This window comes from Aythya ferina, assembly GCF_964211825.1.
Source record: "Aythya ferina genome assembly, chromosome: 5".
Classification (NCBI taxonomy): Eukaryota; Metazoa; Chordata; class Aves; order Anseriformes; family Anatidae; genus Aythya; species Aythya ferina.
Window position 1 is genome coordinate 6,057,462 of NC_140301.1, and position 25,862 is coordinate 6,083,323.

Here is a 25,862-nt window from a genome sequence, read left to right on the forward strand (position 1 = left end):
CACCGCAAAATACACAGTGACTTCTGGTCTACACCCTGGAGAGCTTTCAGGCTAAGGGGCTTGTTCTCTTTCCCACCCAAATCAACTGATAGGATTCTTCACATTGACCTCGCTGGGACCTGAAAGCTTTGGTCTTTCCAGTTTGTGAATGGGATCCATTTTGGGGTCCAGATGCTTCAATTTTCCTTTTCACAAAGAAAACACAGTATTTACTCACTACATGGCTCAGGTCTACAACAGACATTTCACTGGTTGCTCACCACAGCCAGTGCCTGCCACCTGAAAGGGCAGAACCACAGAGCATGAAGGGACTCGACCACAGCTTGCCTCCAGCAGACTGGAGCCTGCTCTGCCCCCCTCCACGCAGGGCTGGTTTCCAGCTCCTCTGAAAGCACAGCTTGTTTGGTAGGAGAACTATTTAAAAGGTTTCACCCAAAAGCTGGGTCTTCGTGGTTTCAAGGTGGCACAGTTTCAGACAACTGTCACTCTGTTCCAAGCAGAGCTGCTTCTTTGGGTTTTCGCAAACAGGACACTTCTGCCTTCTCCAAAAGCTGGCAGCAGCATCTACCATTTAAGAAGAGGAGCTTTGGCCCTCCTCACAGAGAAGGGCAATACAGCAAAGCAAAGCTACCAGAAGCCAAGTGTGGAGCACAACACAAAGAGGTTAGCCATGTGTGCAGGTGAACTCCCCAGGGAAGGGGAGGCTGAGCTACTTGCAGCTTTCAGAGTCAGGTGGGAACCAAAGCCAGGGATTACTTCTGGCCAGGTCCTGATACTTCTCCGTCTCTTAACAAGGGTAGTCGAAAAGCCACTCTGGTCACTGAAGAACCACCCCGTTAGCACTGTTTCTACTACCTTATCACTTAAAAACCTCCAGAGCTATCCAATTCTTTCACATCACGGGCAAACATAAAGCAAAAATGTCAAATGCGTAAATAAGGCTGCTGATAAGAGAAGCACCTGAATGTTTGTTAACCTCGGCCGATTGGCCCAATTAGTATAACAGCGGCATAGTTTGCATTCAAAGTGAGGTGGAAAAAGTTATCAAAGGAGAAAGCTTTGTACTTGCTAATGATGTAAGTAAGCACAGCTCAGGAGGCGATTCAGCGGGCTTTGATCCACTCCAAAAATAGAAGGAGAGCTCTTCAGGCACTCCTGATGGCACAGCCTTACCATGAGCGTGCTCCAGTATCATCTACTGTGTTCATTTTCATCTCGGATGTTTACCTGACATTAAATTTGTTGAAAGTAAGAAGCAGGAAGACTAATCAATATTTTTCACACATCTTAAGCACAGGAAGGCCAACAAAAGCCAAGAACGGACTCTAAGGTCCAAGCAATCAGAAGAGGTTGTTCCAGCAGGTGTGTGTGTTCTCTTCAGCTCCTTGCTGAAAACAGACAACCTTTCTGAAACTGAGTGTGGCCAGATTTTTCTTTCCTTGCCATGTTTTTATGTTTGTTTGTTTGTTTTAATGGTCCATTCATGTTTCAAAGCAAAATGAGCTTGAAGGTTTGTCCTCAGCACTTTAGACCCCTCTCAATGCCCCTGTTCACACAGCAGAACAAACCATGGAGGGCAGCTTCTGTCTGAACACTACTGCTGACCACTGGTCAGCATGAACAAAGGAAGTTAAATCACAGTTACCGTCTGCATTAAGGATGAAAACCATCAATGTAAAACCGTCAATTCACTGTAGGGACTTCAAACACTGGCAATTGTAAGACGTTCAGCCTCAGAGCTGTAAAACAGATCATCATTTCCAAGATCAGCACGAGCTCTTCATTGTGCTGTGTTCTCATGACGGCTGTTTTTTCCATCTCAGTTTCTTTTATCTTGTTAGATTTTAGCTCCCATTAGAGTTAGGACAATTTTGCAATGGGTCAAAGTTAATTAGTTTGCATCAAAGAAAGGCTCTGTGAAAATGTACCACTAATGAGCTTCATCTGTCTGATTAGAGAGTCTTGCTTTTGGTAACACTTGGCGCAGAATTTTGCTTCAGAGAAATACAACATGATAAGAATATTCAAGGATGAAAGCATTAGCTAAATAGCAACCAAAATAACAGATAAAAGATCAGGGTGGTAAACTGTGAGCAGGCACGTAGCTGTGAGCATTGACAAGAGGATGCCAGTGTAGACCAGAACAGGCTAAAGAAGGTTTAACAAAGATGTGTTCGTGCAAGCAGAGCTTGGTGAAATTCACATAGTATATTTAGTGAACTGACAAACACTAAATCTCTCTCCTATTCACATTACCTTTAGGAATTAAATGGAAGAGAGCTAGCAAAAAGAGCACTAATTTTCAGAGTGAAAAGATGGGGAAAAAAAGTTTGTTTTAGATGAGTCAAACTAGTTTTTAATATCTGGCAAGTTCCCTGGGAAAGCATTTGCTGTTTTTTAAATCTGCTTTTTAGTCAAGAACAAATTGTGTTTAACCATCTTTGCTTTCAACTCAATGGGAGAATTGCTCCAGAGGACAAAAGGCATTAGATAGATTTGGCATTTCTTGCCTTTATTGAGCTTTTTCACCCCACCTACTTTCTCCTGCCCTATTAATACAGACAAAGGTACAAATAAGAAGGTACAGTCCAGAATGAATTTCCAGAAGGCCCCCGTTTGGGCAAGGGTGTATTTTTATGTGGTGCTCTCCATTTGTGGCCAGACACAGAAACTACTTTAAATGTGTGATTGTGCTCTCAAAAAACAGAGAGGCAGAGAGCTGACCAGTACAACTGATCAGGCTGTCACTCCTGGCTGGCAGGAAAACACTGAATCCCAATGGGCTGCTGAACTATGTCGCAAGACACAGAGGTTACACAGCTTATGGTGGTTAAATAGAAAAAGCCTTTGGAGCAGCAAAGAACTTAATTCAAACCCTTTTATCTCTTTCCTCTGTTTTGTCAAAACTTCAGATCAAACATTGCCACGTTTTGTCAAAATGATCTTGACCTGTCACTGGCAACACTAAAGTCTTGACAGTTTTACCCTTTTGCCAACCTAACACTGAGATTTACATTCAAGGAACGTACTGCAAACACCCTTGTAACCTCCTCCTCTGATCCCATTAACATGCTGCACCTGTGCATAATGTTTCTCCTGCTACAAGTCAAAAAACATAAAAATAGGTTGTACTTGTTATTCATACATGTAAGCTTGTTATTTTCTCTCAGAAGCAGCAAAAGGGACCAGAGCATGTGTGGGAAGGAAAAAGCTTTGTTTAATGTAACCACATTTACTCTTAAGTCTGAGTAAACTCAGGAATCAGCAGAGCAACTCGTTAGTTCAATCACGAAAGCAGCTCCTTTCCCTGGAAGGGCACCCACATCACACCATGTCGCATTCAGCAGGCCCTTCCAAAAAGTGCTCTTAAACTTTACACCATGGGCCAGAAGGAAAAAAAATAATGAGTCTGCCACACACGGTGTGCTGCAGTATTAAGTACTCTTCTAATGCAGAAGAGTGGTGTAGCTCTGTGGATATTTGCCAACACAACTGTTCAGTCTGTTGCTTTGGGTGAGAACGTCAACATTTTCACTCTTACCTAAGTTTCGTTTCAGAGGGGTGGTGGTACCTCCAGCAGAGCAACTGGCACATGCTTAGGTCTAGCAAAAGCCCAAGTCACAGCACCAAGGCTGTTGGAATTTAAGAAGCATTTGGACTGTGCTCTTAGCCATACAGTCTGAATTTTTGGGTAGACCTGCATGGAGCCACGTTCTAGGAACACAAATCCTTTCCAGCCACCATTAAGTGATGTATTACTGACATTTCTCTATTGCCAAGACACTCAAAGTATGCTACAGCCTTAGCCCTGACAGTTATAAGCCCCATTCCTATTTTTCAGAGGTTGCCTATCCAAATTCCATTAAAGGAAAATAGTAGCTGCTGCACCACCTGAAATACATAGAAATTAACGTAACTGCCAACAAACCTTTTTGTTTTGGCTTCTTTGGAGACCATCACAATCATTTCCACTCCATTCAGCAAGTAGATTACCACAAAACAAACAAACAAAAAACCTGTAGAGCTAGATGACATCCCCTCCTCCAGACACACCCATATTCTAAGCACATAATCTCACTGTCTAATTTTCTTAAGTGTACCCAAGCAGCATAAGACACCAATTCAGGACTTCATTCCTTCTTAAAGCTTAACAAACTGCCCAAAGACACCAATGTACCTTAAGCCAGACTGGTTTTGACCTAGTGGATATGAAGAAAGTAAGAAGTAATTCCTGTTCCCCCAGCAACACTTGCTAGCTGCTGTTTATCTTTCTTGCCCCCTTTCCCTGATTTCTTGCCCTGCTCTTGCTGCTTGCCCTGCTCTTGCTCCTTGCCCTGCTCTAATTGTTTCTTTATTGGCATTTTGCAACCCCGACCAGGCTCTGTGAGTGTGACAAAGTACAGCCGCAGCCACGAAGCCGATCAGCACCGCCTCTTCTGGGTGCACTGGCGTTGCGACACTGTCCTTGCCTGCAACCTTGGCGCGGCCTCAATGGGCTCTTGTTAGGGCCGTGCCTATTGCACCCTGAGGGGAGGATGCTCCTCGGGGGAGGCCGGCCCAGGGGCTGGCACTGGGGGCCGGGCTGTGGGCAGGGCAGGGCCGAGCCGAGCCGTGCCAGCAGCCCCAGAGCGGCCGGGAGCTGCTGCCATGGAGGCGCTGGCGGTAAGGGGCCGGCGGGCGTCGTGCTGAGGGGACGGGGGGGGGGCCGCGTGTGGGGTCGCTCCCTGAGCTCCTCTCCTTGTCCCCGCAGGAGGCTCCGGTGGCCGTGGCCGTGGCCGTGGTGGCTGCCTCGGCCCTGCTGCTGCTGCTGCTGCGGGGGGCGAGCCGGGGGCCGAGCCGCCCCCTCACCCTGCGGGACCCGCAGGCCAAGTACCCGCTGCCGCTGCTGGGCAAGGAGGTGAGCATGGGGCTGGGGGGCCGGGGGATCTGATCTGCTGGGGGGCCCAGGGCAGAGCAGAGCTGAGGGTTTGCCCCTGAAAACGTGTGTGGCGTTGGGGCTGCTCCAGCAGGGCTTGGTGTAGGGAAATCCTCCCCCAGCACGCTGCTGCCTGCCCCAGCCTGCCGGAGCCGTGCTCCTGTTTAGGTAAGGATGCCGTGGGGATTGCGCAGTCAGGCCAAACTGGCTCCTTGCGGAATTAAAAGGGGGGAAAAGCCTCCGGTTCTGACGCTTCTCAGCTGTTTGAAGCCCATTTCCAATGCCCTCTGCGCTGCCCTGCTCGGCACTCGGCTTGCACGCTGACCAAGGGCAGGGGGACCGAGGCACGGCGTGGGGAGTGGGGTTTGGGGTTCACAGCAGGGCTGACGCTGACCTCGTCCCGATTTTCCTTTTTTAATGATATTTTTTTTCATAGGAAGTCAGTCATGATACCAAGAAATTCCGGTTCGGGCTGCCTTCACCAGATCATGTATTAGGACTGCCTGTAGGTAAATATCAAAAACGTGTAGTTACGTGCTACTTCTGATTTTTAGGATTTTTACGAGTTTTAAGTGTGTACTCATAGCTCTTGGATTTCTGCTTGTGAATGTAGTGCTCGTCAAAGGATGGAGTTAAAAGCTGCATCTGAAAGGAGCTGTGTCAGAGAGAAATGTGAGGCTGATTTCCCAGAGAGTCATATTTCAGATTTTGTGTGTTCTTTGTGCTGCTTGTATCAAATTGTGTGGTGTGGCTCAGAGGCAAACAGTGAAACTGAACTGGCTCTGAGGAAATTGACCCCTGCTCGGGGTGTAGGCAGAAAATATACCCGTGAAAGCTTTTTTTAATACTACTTTTTTTGTGTTCTACCTTTTCTCTCTGGTGTCCTCAGTTTGTCAACTGCCCTCATATTTTTTTTTTTTTAATTTATTTTTGACAAATATGATAATGCTCATAGATGAGGAATAGAAAAACTCTTCTGCCTGGAAAGCTTGTAACTTGTATGCAAAGCCAAGGGGAAAATACACCTCCTGTATATATGGAAGGTGTCGCAATGTTCAGAGCCGTTTCTGTGCATGCACTTAACTGTGATTTACCTCCACATGTGTGTACAACTTTGGCTTGCTTTCTGTGGTAGGAGATTAATTTCAGACTAGGACTGGCACTGTCTTCTCTCCTGTACCCTGCAAAACTGATGGCATTGAACCTTGGACCCTTGGACCTTGAATTAATGGTAATCTGGGCAGGGGAAGGTTCCCCTCACTGGTCTGCAGATGTGGCCCTGTTTGTTTTGTTCTGTGTTTGGCAGCTTCCCTTGAGTCAAGGTCTTACCAGTTGTGTGCTGTGAGCATGTTCTTCCTGCATGCTGCCTGCCAAGGGTAGCAGCTTCTTCAGGTTCGCTACAGGCTTCTATCAGAAAATGTAATTCAGCTATCTGCATTAACTAGCCAAATGGTAAATGAATTGGAATGTGTTCTGTAATGTTTGTGTTTATTCAGAGTTTTTAAGATTTTAAATGTTTAAATTTTTTTTTTTTTTTTTTTTTTTTAAAGAACTTTAATAAATTCTTAAGAATTTAAGAATACGGTTCTGGAACTGTATGTACCTGATTACTCCCTGGGAGATTCCTGCCTTCTGCTTTTTACCAGGATCATTTTACTAAAAGTGAAGTATTTCTGCTAGCACTGTTCCTGCTTTTTGTTTTTACATACATCCCTCTAGATTAATGCTGTTTGGCTGGGGAGACAACCCTTGGCAAGGAGTTCCAGTTGTCTTAACAAGCAGAAAGAAATCAGTACCTTTAGAGTCTGCCTCGTGGAGCATGAAGTTGGCCGAAGAGCTGTCAGTGGAAGCTGCAGCAGTTAGGGAGGCAGGAGTTATGAAGGAGGACTGTGGGCCAGAAGCTTTTTTCTTGATAAATTGTTTCAGAATCTTTGGGAAATTTGCTCTGAGAAATTGCTGCTATTAAACCACGATATGTATTTATTGTTTCACGTGAACAGATGCATCCTTATTTTCACTTTATTAATGAAAATGTGAATAGCAGATTCCAAGATACAGACAACACTTGAGAATGAGCAACAAACTTTCTATAGTTTAATAGAACAAACTTTCTATAGTTTAATATAAATTTCCTTTTTTCCTTTGTGTCTTATCCTGTCTTCTGTAACATAGTGGCTCTCCTCAGTTACCTTGTGCTCCAGAAGTCCTAAACTCTTGCTGAAAAAAGAAAAGGGCTCTCTGCTGACACCTGTAAAGCTGCAAAATTGTTATGAGCTAAATACCAAACCTATATATGAAAAGGAAAATCCTACAAAGTAGGTGCTGTCTTCTGACTAGCTGTGTAAACTGGAGATAAGCTGTGGGAGTTACAACTATGAAGGAGATTCATTTTTTCAACAACACAGATCTTGTGCTAATACATAAAAACACAAGATAACACGAAATAACATCAGCTGGGGAAAGCCAAACTTTCCACCCTAGACAACTTTCTTTTTGTTATCTGTAGTGGCCTTTGTGTTTTAACTCGTATCTCCTTGGGATGAAGCTAAGAAAGATTTACCACACACAGTCCAGTCATAGTTTGCTGTGCATGTACAACTGTATGCACTCTTTGTGCTGCGTGAGCATACATATGCATGATGTACACCCTGACAGCAATAACGTGCCATGAAAATAATAATGGATTGTGCAGCTATTTAAATATTGTTCTTTTTCTGGCTAGATTCAGCGTTTAAATGAGAGACTAAATGTTTTATACAACATTTACATTGTACAGATTTTCTCCATCATTGCTTGTGCTTAGTGGCTTACAATACCTGCTTTTCTGTTTTGTCTTGTCCACCAGGCCTGAGAAAAATTTGAAACCAAGAGATGAAAAAATAAATAATTGGATTGTCATTCTTTCTCCTAGGCCAACATGTTTACCTTTCTGCAAAAATCAATGGTAATCTGGTGATCCGAGCCTACACCCCAGTTTCCAGTGATGAGACAAAAGGTTATGTTGATTTAATTATAAAGGTAAATTTTGTTTTTCTTGAATATAGATAAATTGCTAACTGCAAGGAAGGAAAGCACTTCATTTCGGTGAAATGTAGAGCTTGTTTTGATTGGTCTTTTTTCAAATAGGGTAATTGCATAGCAAACCCATTTCCCATTATCCTTGAATAATGAGTTGCATCTTGTATATCTGCTGTATGTCAGACAGAAATTGTGGAGGCAGGGGAGATGGAGGAGGGAGATGGAGAATCACTCCTCTGGCAGTGCTGGACGAACTTCCCTAGTATTTCTTGTGTGGCAGTGAACAAAGAGCAATCACTCCACCTGGAGCCGCCTTATGCTGTTACTAGCACTCACTGCTAATAGCTGTAAGAAGAAACAAGTCAATCAGGACTGTCTTTGGTGACCCTAGAGAGATTGCAATTATAAGTCTGTAAGCAACAGAAGTTGTACTAATGGGCTTATTAAGAAAATGGGGATATAGAAACAAAGGAAATCCTTTAAGCTAGGGAATGCAGGATGATTTGATCCCAGGATTTCTGGATTTTCTAATCCTTTTCTAAGACAGAATTTGTCCTTAGGCAAAAATCATGACTTTATTTGTGCTCTCTGTTCTTCATGTTACATGTATAGTGAACTGCTGTTAACTACTTAAAGCTTACCACGTGCTTTGAAAGGTGAAAAACCTGGCACGTGGCTGAAATCTCTGGGAAAGTTACAACAAGAAAAGATGGAGCAATGCTATTTTCAGAAGGAGTGATTACAAAAATGGGGTAACGTAAGGTTCTTGTTGGAGGGATAGTGAAATGAGGGCATCAATGCGTAATCTGCTTGCCACATGTTCTTACTCGCCTGGCTGTTTGCAGTGAGCATTAGGACATGTGGCATGAGAGCATTTCACCTATTTGGCTGCTTCCTTTTGTGGGGCACAACAGATAACTGAGAGCAAAGAATTGTCTCGATCTCTCTTTCAGATGCTAAATTTCAGACCTGCAATGTAGTAGTCTTCAGTCTTTATTGCCTGCATGAAAGCTAATGGTTGATGTCATAGACATGATTGTTTTTATAGGTCTACTACAAAAATGTGAATCCCAAGTTCCCAGAAGGCGGGAAGATGTCCCAGTACCTAGACGACATGAAGATTGGCGATGTTATTGACTTCAGAGGGCCAAATGGACTCCTTGTCTACAAAGGCTCAGGTACTGTTACACGAAGGGGGGAGAACAAAAGGGAGGAAATTCTATTAGTTATTCTCAGAGGTATTTTGTAAATCTTGGTAATTTTGTTGTAGAGGAGCAGTTTTGAAAAGTGAGAAAATCCACCTCTCCTGATCTTGACCATGAGCCCATCAGAGCTGATTGTGATGGGAAAAGGTCTTTAGTGTTTAACAGAGTAATAGCTGTTTGTTGTCTTGCTCCTGGGACCACGTAATTAAATCTGGATAATCTCCTATTGCATTATATCGCTAGGAAGACTGCACTGCAAACACCTCAGACATACATACAAGAGATGTTCCAGATGCAAGGGATGTTGTGGCCTAAAATGCCACAAGATTCTGAGAATCTCAGTGTTGTTACTGAACAACCTGCTGACTGTCAGCCAGCTCCGTTTCATTATTAAGCCAGGTCTGAGCTGACTGGGAGGAAGCTGTATGTCCAGAGAAGTAATCCTCTTTCAAGATGCAAGTATAAGACCAAAGGATTTTGCATTGATCTTGACTGAGAGGGACTGTGCACTTCAAATTCCTGCTTCAGGGGGATCAGTGCTCAGCACTTCTCTGGATCATCACCTTTTATGATGAATTGAACACTGATGAATCTGTTATATCTCAGAGGAAATGGGTGAAGAATGTTTTGCAAATGTTCCTTTCTGTGCTGCTGCTGTTCTTTGCTTTCAAGAGCAAAGTAGCTAGGAAGGCTTGTTGCTACTTACAGATTTTGTGGACGATCATTGGAATACGTCAAGTGCCTTTCACATATGATATTTTTAAGGGCTTTATGTGGACACATGGAAGTGTCTGCGAATGAGGATGATGATTGCCTAAGAAATCTGCTTCTCTGTATGGGCCGGGGTTACCTTTATCTGCCACTAACCTTCATACTTGCTGAGTAGCCAGTGATGTGGGAACCTATTACAAATGATGCTGGGTAGCAGGGAAGGAGTAAATCACTGGCTCAAAGCTAGGAGTTTAGGTAGACAAAGAGGTTTCTATTCATGCTCAGTGTTGTGCTAAGCACGTTTAGCATTTACAGATCTGTCCTAATTAATTGGTAGGCTGTAGGAATACATCCCCATGGAATTTGTATCCATTTTTGTTTAGGAGGTAATGTACCTATAGATGTTGAATACTTCTTCTAGGTACCTTTCTTATCAAGCCTGATAAGAAGTCTGAAGCACAGAAGAAGTTTGCCAAGCATGTTGGGATGATAGCTGGAGGAACAGGTAAAACTACTTTCGTTCTCTAGAGTATCACTCTAGAGAATGAAGAGATCTTCATGGATGCTTGTGAGGAGTGTAAAACACTCTGTACTTGGAGAGCAAAGTGCTCCCATTGTCACAGTCTGAGCTGCTCTAACACTGCTGCATGGGTTTGACATTTAGGTCCACTGGGTTTAAGGAACACATTTTTAGTTGGTTTTTAGTTTGTCTTTAGTTTCTCACTGTTACAGTCTGCCAGTTATAGGCAATAAACTGCATTAATCTCCCTATGCTGAGTCTTTTGTCTGTGATGGTAATTGGTGAGTGATCTCCCTGTCCTTATCTCAACCCCTGAATACTTTCCATCTTATTTTTTCCCCCTCCCCTTTGAGGAGGGGGAGCAAGAGAGTGGTTGTGGTGAAGTTCAGCTGCCCAGCTAGGTAGAACTGCTACACTGAGCTCCAGTGTCAATAACAAAAACTAATTTAGGAGAACGTCCTGAGGGTTAAATTACTGGATGTGATAGAGAATGCTGAAGAGGAAAGCCCCAAATCCATGTACTGTGGTTTTGTTCTCATTTTTAAACTTGAAATAAACTTTGTAACAACAAAAAGCCCCGACCTCTGCATTTGGCATGGATTAAAAATTCAGAGGTTTGTAGCCCTGTGCAAACTAAGCTCCCACTGAAGACTGAGGGAAGATAGCAATAATATTGAAACTGCAGCCTTACATGGGTTGAAAGACAGACCTGTTTTTTAACTGCTTTGTTTTGAACAGGGATAACTCCTATGTTGCAGCTTATCCGTCGTATCACAAACGATCCTAAGGACTCTACAAAATGCTACCTTCTCTTTGCTAATCAGGTGAGCATTCTGTCCCATCTGTCCTTTATTAATGGTATAACTTTTCTGTTGGCCTCTGAGTTTTTGAAGTTGATGTGACATTGAGAAAATACTGCTCTGCATACGCGTACTTCATATTCTTCAAGTTTTTCTTTGATCTGTAATTTCAGCCAACCATATGTGACAAATGATATGATCTGAGGTGGCATATCTAAAATGATCAGTATAGGTGGGAGCAGGAAGTGTTTATTATATAAGTTCTTATTATGCTGTCTTGGGGTGAAGTGATTTATGGAGAAAGCGAATCAGAAAATTAGATGTAAGTATATAAATACTGCATGGTGCTGCTGTGGTTCCGATGCTCTTTTACTTGTTTTGAAGATGGCACTGCATAGTTCCACCTATACTCCGTAATTCCTGTATTGGAGTAAACAGTGTGAACAGATCCTTGTCCCTCTGCTCAGCTTACTCTTCATTGGTTTCAGTGAAACAGGATTTTGTTCTGTTTTTATCTATTTCTAGCGATTTACCATGCTGTATTTGCTAGGGTCAGACAAATCCAGCTGTGATTTTAGCCTGGCTTCAAAAGTTGTTCAAATTGCTATCTTTAAAATTGTGTTCAGGTGACTACTGAGTCTCATAGTTTGTTGCTTTTTGTCTGAATTTACAGATGGTAGTACTGATAACAGCCTATAATGTAAGGGAAAAAACACACTTTGTTGGAATGAGTTATTGTTGCATTTGTCTTGCTGCATGCTAGATAAGCTCACATCAGAGGGCATCTTGAGATGGTTTGGAGTTAAACAGCAATCTTACTTTGCAGACAGAAAAAGATATATTGCTAAGAGCTGAGCTGGAGGACATTGCCAAGAAGCACCCCGATCAGTTCAAAGTATGGTATACCCTGGACAGGCCTCCACAAGGTAGGCCACTGGTACACACCGGAGACATCTTTACTCCTCATTGTTTAACTGTCACAGTTTCACTCTCGTGAAAACTGCTGCTGTTTTTGTAACCCCAGCATTCCAGCATTCTTCTCCTGGTATATCAGCTTAAAGCACATACTTTCATATGTGGAAATAGATTTTTTCCCATTTGGCTCACTTAAAGTGGTAGAATCATTAAATATTAGTCCTTGAAATCATTTAGTATTTCACTTTTTCTTTTTTAAATCTCTTAAAACTACACTGCAGAACTTCTGTCATCATTAAGCTTCTGCTGCCACCTCACCACTGAATTTCTTTTCCTGTTTTTTTTTTTTTTTTCTGAATGTGCTGAGTGGCACAGGTCTCAGTACCTGTCCCAGTATGACAGCTCTGGGTGACCTCTCTCCACTGGAAAATTGTATTCTGTTTATTCCCACCTATTCCCACTCTTTTAAACCTATCTTTTATTCACAGACCTTCATGTGTGAAGGTCTGCACAAACCCTTTTCAACCAGATTCTTGCTATCCCCTTCAAAAGGGACCACTAGGTTTTGAGCTCAGAGATTTGACCCTATCTTTGCTCGCAGTGATCGTGGCATAACTTTGCTGAATCTTCAGCTGCTTTGTAAGTACAACATTTGCAGTTAGCTTTTTTAGCCTTCAGACAATACAGAGAGTTGAATTAATGGTTTAATTTATTTGTTTCAGACTGGAAGTACAGTTCTGGCTTCATCACTGCAGACATGATTAAAACCCACCTCCCTTCCCCTGGCAGTGAGACGCTCATTCTCATGTGCGGGCCACCACCCATGATTCAGTTTGCATGTCAGCCCAACCTGGACAAACTCGGCTATCCCAAGAGCAATACATTTTCTTATTAACAGTGATGCCATCCAATACCTTTCCTTGAGTAAGTACTGCATATTTTCCTACAGGAACAACTGGTGTGTAACTGGGCAGTATTTCTGCGTGTATTTTTTAGCTGTATAATTTAATTTCTGTGGTTTTTAACTTCATAATTGTCTTTGACTGTTTTAATATTACAAGGCCGAGAAGTGATGTGGAAAATGATTTAGTCTAAGCTTGCAAGTTAGTTTGAAATGTTACATCACTAGTTCTTAGGGAAAAAAAGTGTAATTGGAGAGGTAGGACAGAGATGAAATGACCCGTCTGTTAACATGGATACGGAATTTGGGAGTGGGCTATGAGACTAGACTAGGATAACATGAATGCTTGGCAGGTAATTCATTTAGTTCAGCCCAGTGAAGGGGAGAACAGAGAACAGTCTTTTTTCAAACTGCTGGTTTGTAGCCATTTACCAGGGTTTAAGCAAAATGGCAGTGTGCCACTGAAAAAGCGTTTAAACAGAATTTGGATAACACCTCAATTGTTTATTACTATAGCAGAAATTCTTGTTAGTCTGACATTTATTTGGGATTATATAACTTCATGCTGACTTCTAATGGCCTTAGCTAAACAATCACTCTAAACTATGAATGAAGCTCTAGGCTGCCTATACAGACACGCATCCAGTGATGATTTTAGTGTTATTCCCTGTAAATGTAGTGCTTGCTCTTTTGGCAGTTTCAGAAATGTTCTTTGCTTAAGAGAAAACATGGCATCTTCCTTCCTAGTGTACACTACACTGAGTCAATCTTAAACTCAGCCATGCCTTGTCTGAGTGTTTCTACCATGCAGCATTTAATTTTTAGTCTTCAGGGTCTGAAGTACTGCAGGTTCATTTTCAGGAATTAGTTTATGCTACAATTGCCGTAAGGTCTGAAAAATCCTCGAGACAAAAGACTTGTTTCTTCAGATGCTAATGAATATGTTTACTAAATCTGTCCCTGGTCAACCACAAATATCTCTATAGGAATCATTCCACAGCCAGGAAAAAAATAGAGGAATATACACAATTTATTTATAACAGTCAAAAATTTATGCATTTATGCCTTTGCTATAACTAGGATTTCTTACTATATACAAAAAAAGATTGTGTAGGTTGAATATTCACAGCCAGGATAGCACAATACCACAACGAGTTATAAATACATCCTCAAAAGAATCTGCTTGGAATATCTCAGTGACATTAAGGCTGCTCCTGTCAGAGCAGCTTATCCTAGTTGTAATACTGCAATACTTAAGTTTGTTTAATTAAACTGACAGAATATTTCGTGTCCCTGTAGTATATGATCTGGTCGTTAGTGTGAACTGCCAGATTAGAGATGTGCTTGACTGGTATGCTTGGTAGCCTTTAGTAAGTATTTTTAGTGGGCTGCTTTCTCACTCCTACTGATTTTCAATTAGCAGTGTATTGTTCAGTGATTGAAACAAACAAACAAACAAAAAATCCAGTAGCCTTAATTTTAACATTTTGGACAATTAAATTATTCATTTAGCTTTTATAATATGGCGATACAGTGTAGGGTCTGTTAGGAGAGGCTCATGGAGCGAGGGCTAGAGTAGGCTACCTTTAAAAAGTGCAATTGATGGCTTTCAAAGAGCCCATGCTACATACTCTGGATAGTACCTGAGATTTCCCTTTAATTTGGGAAGGTTTATGGCTAGGCCTGCCCTCAGGCTGTATTGATACATAAACCAACATCCTGAAGCCAGAAAGGAGAGCAACATAAACCATCCATATGCAGAGACTTTTCTTTATAATTTGGTAGATTTCTTTTCTGGCATTTCTCTATTTACTAAGATATCCTGCTAGTACCTTGTTAATACAGGCAAATGCCAACAGATGCCGCAAGTAATTGTTGCTGTAAAAGAGACACTTTGACCCTTGAACTGCCCCTCAAGTAAGTAGTCAGAGGGTGTACTTCCCTGTTACAGTGCTGCAGTCCAACCTAGCTCAGCAGAATAGCAGCAGATTTACTTTGTTAGGTTACAAAGAAGAAAAAGCTTATTTTATTATGGTACTTGTCTGATGCTCCCTAGTGGCATTTTACACGTGACAGGACAATAGTATTGACCTCCTATTGATAAATAAAATACTCTATGAAAATCTATCTGTAGCTGGGATGAAAAGACAACTGGAAGTGTAATAGCTATATTGTTTATAGAAACATCACCAGTTCTCATGCAAATGTTACAGTTTCTGCTACAGGCACCAGGCCTGAGGGCCGTTTGCAGGTATACATGTATGTTTTATTAGCTGTAACACTAGAAAGAAAATACAATGGTAATTAGCCTGTCATTACTGGTCTTAGAAGGCTCTCTCTGAACTGTTTAAACTGCTCAGAAGGCTTATGAGCATTCTGATGTTTGCACATGTGCCTCAGTATCAACCATTTTAGACAAATGTAAATGTACAGAAAAAGCACCTTCAATAGTTCTACTTAAGGACACATCACTTAAAACAAAACAGGGAATCACGGTGGAAATTCTGTTGTGCTTACAGAGTACAGCAAACGCTATCCTGACATTTTAAACTTACATTTTATATTAATTAGTGTTGTGATTGCCCCTTGATCATGAACAACTTAGTGCTTATGTAAAAATCAAAAAATAAAGAAAAATCAATTTAAACAAAGAGCCAGCTTTTGAATCTACTAGTTCTCTTGGTAGTCTCAGTGTTACATAACTTTTCCTGCTGCAGCTGTTCAGTATCTTTGAGTTAGTTTAAGATGTGTGAGCAGGCCATCTAGATTGTCATCCTCCTGATAAAAGCAAGGGCTTGGTGCATAGTAATCTTTTATTTTCCCCTTCTACACTGCACTCAGAGAAAGAGGGCAGGACCTGTACTAATGAAAGGGATGAAAGTATCTCTGGCAAGACTGTAGTAGTACTTAGTGAGCCATCAGAGCTGCACTTGCCAGCATCTGTCGGAATTGCTATGTGGCTATGGTCAGTCCATGTGGTAAAATAGAATATTAATGACTCTTGCATTACAAGTTAATTATAAAAATAAAAAAATATAAAAGCTCTTTCCTAGAGCAGTACAGAAACACACATGTAAAAAGATGACAAAAATACAAGGGTAAAACATACTGTCTTTCCGGACTCCAGAAAATAAACAGTTCTGTACAACTTCTCTCAATACCTATTTGACATTACATAATACAGAAACAGTGCAGAGGGAAGTAACCTGTGAAGTGTTGCTACGTTAGCAAAAAAAAAAAAATGCTGTGTGGTGAGTCTCACTGGTGGGAAAGAGGCAAAACTTTGCAGTACCACAGCATCAAGTGTCTCCTGGCCACCCCTCTGGACAGGTATGAGGTATTGGTGTTCTTGGTCACACTGAAACATTATCTCCAGTCTTCAAAGGTAGGTGTTAAAAATCTGCTGTCATTTAGCATTTCATCTTGGCTTAACATTGTCTGAAAAAAAAAAAAAAATGCAGCAAGATGTGAACGAGTAAAATATATTCAGTTAAAGGCCTATAGTTAAAGCAATCCAGCTGTAATAAGATCAGATGCCCAACAGAGGGGGTTAGAGCCACATAAAATTAAAAGGAATCTCGAATGCTGCTTTAAATAGTGACACTGTTACTTGATTGAGGAAATATTCACAAAAATTTTGTGTGACATTATTCTTTATATCCTTCAGTCACTTCTTGATTTTAAAAAATCAGCTGCTATAGAGTCAGGAATATATACAGTGATTTTGTGCCCCCCCCCCCCAAAGATTTTTAGCTCTTCTAACTCTTCAAATCTTACCTCTTCACAAGATTTTGAGATGAATATCTGTTATTGGCTCAAAGAGATAGCATAATTCATAAGAACTTAAAATTGGGGCTTAAATGAAACTTAATTTCTAGTATGATTTAAAAGTGTTTTGTTGTTTTTTTTTGTTTTTTTTTTTTTTTGACTGCGTATGTGCAGCGAGGCTATAAAGAGTTGCATCACAAGAATAGCAACCCACTTACTCTTAACCGCCACCAGCAATGACCAACTTGCACTGAATTCTAGCAGAATACATTAGTGACTTGAAAACAAGTAAAATTGGTACATACCGTAAGATTGCTTATGCCTTGAGAAAAAGCCCCTATTTGCTTTACTGTTCCTTCTGAATGTTCCATCTGTAAAAGTATTCAGCAACTGGTTCAAATCAGACAGTATGTGCAATTTTATTCACTCTACCTGCATCTTTGGAAGGTCTCTCTGCCTTGACAAATGAAGCTGCAGTATTTTTAAAAGTTCTGATCTCTGCACTTTGGAAAGTTACACATTAACAAAAACATCTCCATGCTAAGAAGTACATGAAAATGCATTAGTGATAGAAGGATTGAATCCTGATGAAGAAAGACTGATTCTGTGAAACTTTAGCTGTAATTCACAAAGAACAGAAGAAGTTTAACTGGTATTTGCAGCGAAGAGCAATATTTTCCAGAAGGCAAAACACACAAAATAATTCTGGCAATATACCTCCATAGGCAAAAGCAATAACTGTCCATAATACAGCCCTACCTATTCTTACACAAAAAGGTTATCCGTTCTAGGGCATTAAGGTTTCACTGTGTGACCACATACTCAGAAGTCAGGCTTAAGTAGAAGACCACTTCCCTAATGAAAAATCCAGTATTTCTGTAATGCTTGAACAGCCACGTGTTGTAAGCTGTTGGCTCAAGATTAATACATTCTCTTTCAACTCTTAACCACATAACTGGACATCCACACTAAATTACAGTTTGTATATTCAATTCTGTCAGGGTTTTGCTATTGTCCCCAGTAAAGAAGAGCACTTTATTTTCACTAACGTGCACACAGAAAAAAGACAATGGTTAGATAATGAACACAAATGAGATGTTAGATGCAGTAAACCATGCAAATGACAGAATGACTTTCATAGTTAGTCTTATCAGTTTTGTGACCATTCTCTCATTAGGATTAAAATGTTTCACTGAAGGTCACTGGAGATAGGACAGTTACCCCAGTTACCTCTGTCTGGATCTTGTGTTGACAAAGTTCACACAAGCCTGTTAGCTCCATTTTTCAGGGCTTACATCCTTTTACACAAAAGCAAAGTTGAATAGAGTTCAATTTGTTTTAGTCTTCATCATTTGTATGATGTCTAGACATGGTTTCATTTAGCAGTTCACTACTAAATAACAAAAGTGAATTACTTAAGTATTGGTTTATTAATAATCTTGTTCATTATTGAGGCACTGTTTTCATGGATACCTGTTTAAGCATAACTACTTCCCACTGTACATAATGAAAGAATTCAGTTGGATGCTTTGATTAAGCTGTTAAAAATATACAACCCAGTTGTACTTTAATATATAACTTGATAGTTCTGTACAAATTAGTCCAAATTTATTACATTAAAAACCACCCATATAAAGATAAAGAAAAAAGTTGTGTTCCGTACTCAGATTATGAAAGCTAGAAGTACAAAAGTCTTGTGTTTACTGCAGCCTCCACTTTAACTGTCAAGATATGTTGACCTTCATAGTGTAAAGGTGTTACATTCCTGAAAAAGGGCTTTAAGATGGATGAGTTTATCATTATGTTGATTAAAAAAACAACAACAAACCTTAACATTCTTAGTATAAACTCTTTCAAGTGTCCATAGTCAATACTTTCTCAATGAGTTCATGCGGATGTAGCAAATACTGTTATATGCTAACATTTCATTATTTGCAAGCTTTGGAATGCAAGGAGAGGGTGAGATGAGAATGGCGTCAGTCTGTTTGTCCCACCTGATCCAGCTCCCTATCAGTGAATGGACTAAGTCCTTTGTATCCACCATAGTTCTTCTGAGTACCGTTTGTAGCACCTGGATTTGTATCCATAGGACAAATGTAGTCTGTTGATTCATCAAATTTCTTTTTTCTTAAGTTTCCAAAATGTGAAAATCCAAGTTTCTTTGGCTAAAAGAAAAAGAAAACAAGTTTTAAACTAGAAGAATATTTAAAGAACAACCTTATTTAAAATCCTTTCCTTTTTATTTACTAATGTACCTTAGTCCTTCAAGTATGTAAGACTCTAAACTAAATAAATTTGTTTCCAAATTGGGAGTTACCAGTTCATTTTAAATACAGTTAGATAAAGTTCCTTCTAAGAAAAGACAGGATTGCATGCTGATTTCAAAAATTGATTTAAACAGTTAGCAAAAAATGAAATGCCTTGATATCTAGAGCTAAGGAGAACGTTACACCACTTCTAGAACTGACCTCTCCCCACCCATATATGCCCCTTATTTTCTTTATAAGAAAAATATAAAGCAGTATGTACGTACCCGAACTTTGGCAGTGGTGGTCAGAGGTGTGTATGCTGTTGACTCTGTTATATCTCTTTTTTCTTGCTGTGCCTCTGGTCCAATTAATATATTAAAATTGGTTGTTAGGTGGCGTCGCAGTAGGGTCTTTTGAGGTGGAATATTCAGCAGCATTGCCAGTGTGTCACCATTGAAGCGAGGTTCGAGAATCTATTAAAAAGATAGCAAATATTTAACCATATAAAATCAATAGTAAACCATTACAGTGCTTATCAGAGGGATTTCTTCATTCTAGCTATCTACACTAGACATTTTATAGCTCTGTAGTGATAGGAGATTTGCTAGGTTTGAATAGGAAATACATGAAAATAGGCAGTAAAATACAGAGTATGATCAGACAAACACCTGATTATATTTATTACCAATCTTTACAGTTGCTTGGATTGAACAGAATTGTTTTGGATATTTTCTGCTATACTTTTACTATGGTATTACTCTGAAAATATGAACTTAATCTTAGCACAATTCTTTTCTATTTCATTTTTGCAAAAATTCTATGGTACTAGAATAACAGTTTTCAGAACTCGTCTTTGCTAAGCTACAACTAGTTCATGTTTTGAATCAAGAAAAAATCCCATTCCTGATTGCAGGCAACACTAATGTGAGTTCAGAACAATTACTTCCTGTGTCACGGTGTTGGCTCAGAATTCTATTAAAACCTCCCCAAGAAACACTCAAGGATTCTTAAACAAGTAATTTTCTCACAGAATAGTTTTCTTTTTTTTTTTTTTTTTTTTTTTTGTATTGTACTACTGTTAAATGCATGCACAGCTTTGATTATAAAAAAATGTCTTAGTTCCTTTTTTATTTTAGTTTTCCTTTGTATAATTAAGGTGTATGGATCAGATGCAGAGGCTTTTTTAGAAGTCCTGATCAATTTGCAAATGTATGTTTCTTCCTGCTTGACAAACACTAGATACCAGATACAAGATGTTTTGCATCAGTCTGTCAGTTCTTAGTAGATATGTAGTAATATGTTAAAAAGAATTCTTACAATGAGGCCACCGTGCACTCCACTTCCTCGAAGGTTTGGTGCATATTCTGCCAGATCAACTGATCTGAGCCATTCCATCACTCTGTGATTGGACCACTGCACTACTTCAGAAGGTGAAACGTTATTCTGTTAAGGTAACCAGAAAAGATGGATGATGACAACATTGCCTGCTCTGTCACCACATGCTCACAAAACATATCTTTAGTTTATATTGAAAACATCATTCTTCCTTTTCAACAAAGGAGAGTATTCCCCAATTCTTAGATACTGATTCTGTTCAGATGAAACCCATCTATTACATCAAGTTCTACAATAAAAGAGACAACAGATGCTGGGTGAAAAAAAAAAAAAAAAAAAAAGATCATTTTGAGAACAGCATTATTGTCAAGGCTTTGATACTACAACTAGGAATAAGCTATGTTGATCAGGTAAGGCAAGAATCCATACAGTCTTAAAGTTAAGTTAGGACGACAACAAAAGAAGTATTCCAAATTGTTCTTTCAAAAGTTGAATTAACTTAAAACTAAGCAAATGATTTGAAAAGGAAGATGCATGAGATTCAACTAATAAATGCTTCGAGCACTTACGGACTTTGTAGGTTCTTATTATTAGTGAGTACATGGTATATTCCAGAGCAGGAATGCATGCAACTACTGCTTTAGAGGCAATTCTCTAGTAGTTGGGACTGAGGTGCTATTATTCATGGGGTATAATAATGGGGTAATAAGTGCTTGTTTAAATTAAATTACTTAAACATTCCTTTACCTCCTCAGCTGGTCTTCTGCGTAGACAGTGGGGGTTAAAACTGTTGACATGCAGCACATGAATGGCACATTTAATACTCAGATGATGCAGCTGACTGGTGACTTTCAGAAAGAGAAGATCATTCTGTAAAAGAGAGATCCTTCTAAGTGGCACAGAATACACACTAAGATAGGTACTTTCCCCAACAAGATGGCTAAAAACTGAAGTTTATAGCTTATTTGGTAAAATCAAGGCTCGGGGATAGTTTTAAAATACCTGATTGTTTTTGATCTGGCTGTGGTAGGATTGCTGAATCCAGCAGCACACATCTAGCATGCAACAGTACGGATCATACTTCTATAGCAAAGGCTCCTCAAGCAGCATGACAATGTTGTATTTTTGATAACAGCTAAATGTAGGTGTTTTTTCATAGAACACCAAAACAAATATTTCACTATCCAAACCTGGGCAAGGAAGCTGTAAAAGTAAACACACTGGCTATGTGTTTACTGCTGATTTGGTGAGAGCTGTAGAAGTCACTGGATTTGCTGCTTATCTTTAATTTATATAACATTGTTGCTAACTTGGTGAGGAGAACAAAACACTCCAGAAGCTGTATGTAGAACAGGTCATTTTACCTTCATTTTTGATGCGTTTTATGATATTGGAAGAGAAACTTGCAGAATTCAGCTGCAAAAGCCTATATTACTTATTTTATATACCTTGGGAACAGTGATCATGCACTAAACAACACCAAGGAGTTATTACTAGCACTATTTCTGGCTTGCAGAAGTCTTTAACTGGTCACATTCTAAGAAAAAGTCTGTAATGGTTTGCTCATTCTAAAGTTCAGAGTTAAGTTAAACTGAGGCAAAAGGATTTTAGCTTACCACAGTTAAATACTGCAACATTCTCCCATCAACTCTGGACTCGTGAAACTGGTCTTTGTACTGAGGTAAACCAATGTCATCAAGCCAGCCTGCAGATACAAGAACAGTGATGTACCCAAATGTGGGTCAGTAAGAATGAAGCCCTTCTAATCTGGGCAGGCTTCTTCTGAGGCATTCAGGTAGCTCATTCTGCTTACTCACCTCTCTAAAGGACAGCCTCATAGCAGAAGCCTAAAAGCAATTCATCCAGCTTTTCCTATAATACCCCTGCAATACTTTAAATACAAACCTTCTGTACTGTAAAACTTAGCTTTTGCTAGACTGAGACATACCACCCATAGTGTACGTTCATTGTCCTTCAAGATGGATGGGCCTGCAATACGTTTGTTTAGGCAGGTATCAGACATCTTTTAAGAGCACTGAGTTTCAACAGGGTAAGATTTTTCATAGAATGGGGGTTTTTGTATTGTTCTTGATGTTCAAATATGGTTGCATAGAATGAAGTTCCAATGGGAACTCTACCTTTCAGATTGCAGAGTACTGAACTACTTTATGAAACATGGGCACCATGAAAGGCATCAGACTATTAAATGCTATGTGCTTTATAAAGTATTCCACCCAGCGCTGTCTTCTAGTTGAGATTGTGTGGAGTATGCAGATAAAGAAGGAAACCCCATAGTCATCTATTTGTAGAACTACTCTTTTTTCTTTTTTAATTCCTGCTCAGCTGCATAAGAAAAAAATATATTTTACAAACACTTCCACAATTCTTCAAACACTTACGTGTCACCCAGATATGATCGAGTTGTGCAGATTTCTCATCTTGTTTTGCATTTATTGATTTAATGGCCAAAACTAATTTCTTCCTGTGCAGTGGATGCTTTATTCCCATTTCCTGTAACAATAACCATTAAAAAAGTAGTTTGCTCTTTTCATCTCGTTAAACAGCTACTGAAACATTTCCAAAAGGTAGAATTGCCAATTGTCTGAAGGGATCTGGTTGTACTGAATCAAGATTTATGGTTGCTTGAGAAAAACAGTTACAGATATTACCTTTTCCATGTCCTGAGGTGTTGCAGTTAACAGCGTATGGCCTGAAGTCACCCACTGCCGTGCAAAAATGACGTACTGCCCTAGACCGAAGTCCTCAAGCCAGTTACAAACTCTCTCAGTGCTCCACTGAGCAAATGGAGCATTGTAGTCACTGAAAAGTAAAATAACTCTTTGAAACTCTTACAGGAAAGAATACGGTTCTTATCAGAAAGATCATCACATACCAGAGGAAATACTACAGCCTAGATCCTAGTATTCTTTATCCTGTGAAATAATAAAGCCCAACAGCCATTCTCTCAGTATATGCTGTGGTAGTAGTGTCCTCCTAATTTGACTGCCTAGCTTTCTCTTGTGAACAGTTGGAGCAGGGTAGGGTGATAAGGATTAAAGTTTCCCACTTGAAAATAAAGAAAAGGGTAATTAATTGCTGAATCCTCAGCACTGCAAATATTCCCACATAAGATGATAATAAATTTCCTTGTTCTTTAATAAAGGTGAAATTTTGGTGCTGCTACCTGCAGCTGAAGGAGTGCAGATAGGCAAGCTAATCAGGATACATTTTCTACCATGGAAATTCTTTCCAGTTGGGGAATTCCATGTGTAACGAAGTATATTGGACAATGTATTGCACAAGAGAAGTGTTTTGCTGTTCATTGTATTTAACAGCATCTTTTAATACACTGTGCAAGGAAAAGGAGAAATAATTACCTTTTCTGGCCTTTGGTTTCCTTTGATCTGGATAACCGAGGCCCAGCTGTTGCACGAAGACCGCCTCTTCGGAACTCTGCCAAACCCAGATCGTCTGCAGGGAAGTTACCAGACTGAGTTCTTCTTATTCTTTTAAAACAAGAGCGCCAAGACAGTACTATTAGCGTCCAACAGAGAACATTTGTTTCATATGGAATCAATAATGACAACTAGAAGCTGTATCAATCTTCCTGTAAACCACAAACATATGATTCAAGCAGCAGCCAAAGAAGTTCCAAGCAAACACTGTCTAGACCAAACTCTGAGTAAAGAAAAAAGCTCTGCAAAACAGCCATGACCTTTCAACACAAGTAATAATCTACACTGGAGGTCAGGCTTCTAAACATCTGCTGTCCTGAAGCAGATAAAATGAACGCAGTAAAACTCAGTCCCCCTGCTTTTTGTTTCTTCTGTTTTCTCAGCCTTTTTTTTTTTTTCTTTTTTAAAACTGAAGGCTCCTGTAATGAACAACTGACTATCATTTAATTTTTTCGTAGCTACTGAAACTGTTGGTACTCTAAATCTTTAGCATTATAACAACACAGCAGAATACGTTATTTCTTCCAATAACGTGATGCTTTGTATATTACCATGCATTTCCCTCCAGCCATGTGCACATAGAGACACACCTGTACAATCACAGAACAGAGCTGCTTTTCCTCCTTTTCCTGAACTTTATTTTATTCTTGCTGTAGGTACCGTAGCTTTTACTGAGAACTGAATTAATTCTGTTGAAATACTTTGATAGGAAACTAAAAGAAAATTATCTTACTTTCCCCAGATTTTCTTGATCCCTTTTGGACTCTTTCTATTTTCTGGAGACAGTGGAGACTGTGGACCTGAATCCGTTCCAGAAGAAAGAGGTGAAAGGTCATCTGAGACTACTGTACCATCCACATTCTCTGTTTCTCCTGGGTTAAGAACAGTAATAGTCACATTTTTTACTAATTGTTGACAAAGTGGTTATCTGGGAGACTAATACTTTAAAAAAAGAAAAAAGGTAATAAATAAGTAAAGATAAAATAAAATGTTCCTGTATAAAAAAGTATTGCTCAGAAGGGGAAAAAAATATTAGCTGTACATTTCATACCAAAAAAAAAAAAAGAAAAAAAAAAAAAAGAGTAAAACAGTATTGTTGTTTCAATTTATTTAAAAACATTATTTTAATTAACTCAGAATCTTCACTTGGGTCTGCTCTTGCCTTTCTACTGTTAATACCAAAACTCTTCCATTAAAATCGGTGGGAATTTTTCTTTTTTTCACTAAAGTAAGATCATGAACAAGTATTAAAAAAAATAAAAAATAAATCCCATATGAATGCCATAGAGGGAAAGCTCTTATTTCATTTCAGCACTGCACTTAAGAAATTCAATGTGGATTGCCCCCTTGGTATTAGTATTTTATAGAGGAGAGAAAGGAAGGGAAAAAGGAAAGGAAAAAATAAGTAGCAAAATTCATGTTAAAGTTGCATCTTGTTTGGATACAATACCTAGCACTGGTGCACTGACACTCCTGATGCGATCTTCAGTCATCCCAAGAAGCAGAAAGCCAGATGAAGAAGCAAAGAAGATATAAAACACCAGCAAAATAAAGTTATGGAAGAGCAAAGAAGTAAGCTAAGCATTAAAAGCAGAAACAAAAAGAAAAGAAGCAGTTATGCTTGACGTGAAAGCAAATGTGCATTGGTTTGCACAAGCCCCAGGAATCCTGCACAGGTCATCTTAAGTAGATTGGAACGATCATTTCTCTCTCTCTCAAAACATATTTAAACATATGCTACAGAGCTCCATAAAGCCTGCAGCACTTCAGAAATGAAGCAGTGTCTAAAGTTACATCAGGTTTTTCTGAAATACAGAACTGGAGGTGTACTGAGTTCACTGCACATGCAAGATGCAAACTAACCTCCAGTAATTCAGTGTTCTTACGAATTCACTGCTTGTTTCTAGAAAAAAAACATTTTCCTTTACAAGATCACGCCTCTTTGGATAATCCTGCAGTTAAAACATAAATTGCATGGCTTGTGGACTGCCTACACCTATACAGACTATTAATGAAGCTCCAGCATTGCTATTACAGAAAAGCTTTTTAAAAAATAAATAAATAGAAAAG

General features: G+C 39.7%; 2 protein-coding genes across 15 annotated transcripts in view; one reads left to right on the plus strand and one right to left on the minus strand.

Annotated features, from left to right (window-relative positions):
* The first annotated feature begins 4,516 nt into the window (after window positions 1–4,516).
* CYB5R2 (cytochrome b5 reductase 2) lies at window positions 4,517–25,076 on the plus strand. Its single transcript, XM_084521971.1, has 10 exons — window positions 4,517–4,662; window positions 4,751–4,897; window positions 5,352–5,424; window positions 7,827–7,933; window positions 8,982–9,111; window positions 10,271–10,354; window positions 11,108–11,193; window positions 11,996–12,095; window positions 12,807–13,008; window positions 24,535–25,076. The coding sequence occupies exons 1-9, from the start codon at window positions 4,648–4,650 to the stop codon at window positions 12,977–12,979; spliced, it is 915 nt and encodes a 304-aa protein (XP_084378097.1). The 5' UTR covers window positions 4,517–4,647; the 3' UTR covers window positions 12,980–13,008; window positions 24,535–25,076.
* The window catches only part of PPFIBP2 (PPFIA binding protein 2), a 115,278-nt gene continuing 103,413 nt past the window's right edge, over window positions 13,998–25,862 (minus strand). For all 14 annotated transcript variants that reach the window (XM_084521951.1, XM_084521953.1, XM_084521952.1 and 11 more), the window contains 11 exons: window positions 24,526–24,664; window positions 23,715–23,843; window positions 23,007–23,157; window positions 22,737–22,848; window positions 21,954–22,042; window positions 21,085–21,207; window positions 20,320–20,445; window positions 19,287–19,475; window positions 18,748–18,918; window positions 17,059–17,124; window positions 13,998–16,423 (listed from right to left, as the gene is read on the minus strand). In XM_084521951.1, coding sequence (XP_084378077.1) covers window positions 16,352–16,423; window positions 17,059–17,124; window positions 18,748–18,918; window positions 19,287–19,475; window positions 20,320–20,445; window positions 21,085–21,207; window positions 21,954–22,042; window positions 22,737–22,848; window positions 23,007–23,157; window positions 23,715–23,843; window positions 24,526–24,664 — 1,367 coding nt within the window. In that variant the 3' untranslated portion in view covers window positions 13,998–16,351. The remainder of the gene's footprint in view (window positions 16,424–17,058; window positions 17,125–18,747; window positions 18,919–19,286; window positions 19,476–20,319; window positions 20,446–21,084; window positions 21,208–21,953; window positions 22,043–22,736; window positions 22,849–23,006; window positions 23,158–23,714; window positions 23,844–24,525; window positions 24,665–25,862) is intronic.

Coding starts and splice junctions, on each gene's coding strand:
- CYB5R2 (XM_084521971.1), top strand. Junction 10,355..11,107: donor GATGATAGCTGGAGGAACAG/GTAAAACTACTT, acceptor TGTTTTGAACAG/GGATAACTCCTATGTTGCAG. Junction 12,096..12,806: donor CCTGGACAGGCCTCCACAAG/GTAGGCCACTGG, acceptor TATTTGTTTCAG/ACTGGAAGTACAGTTCTGGC.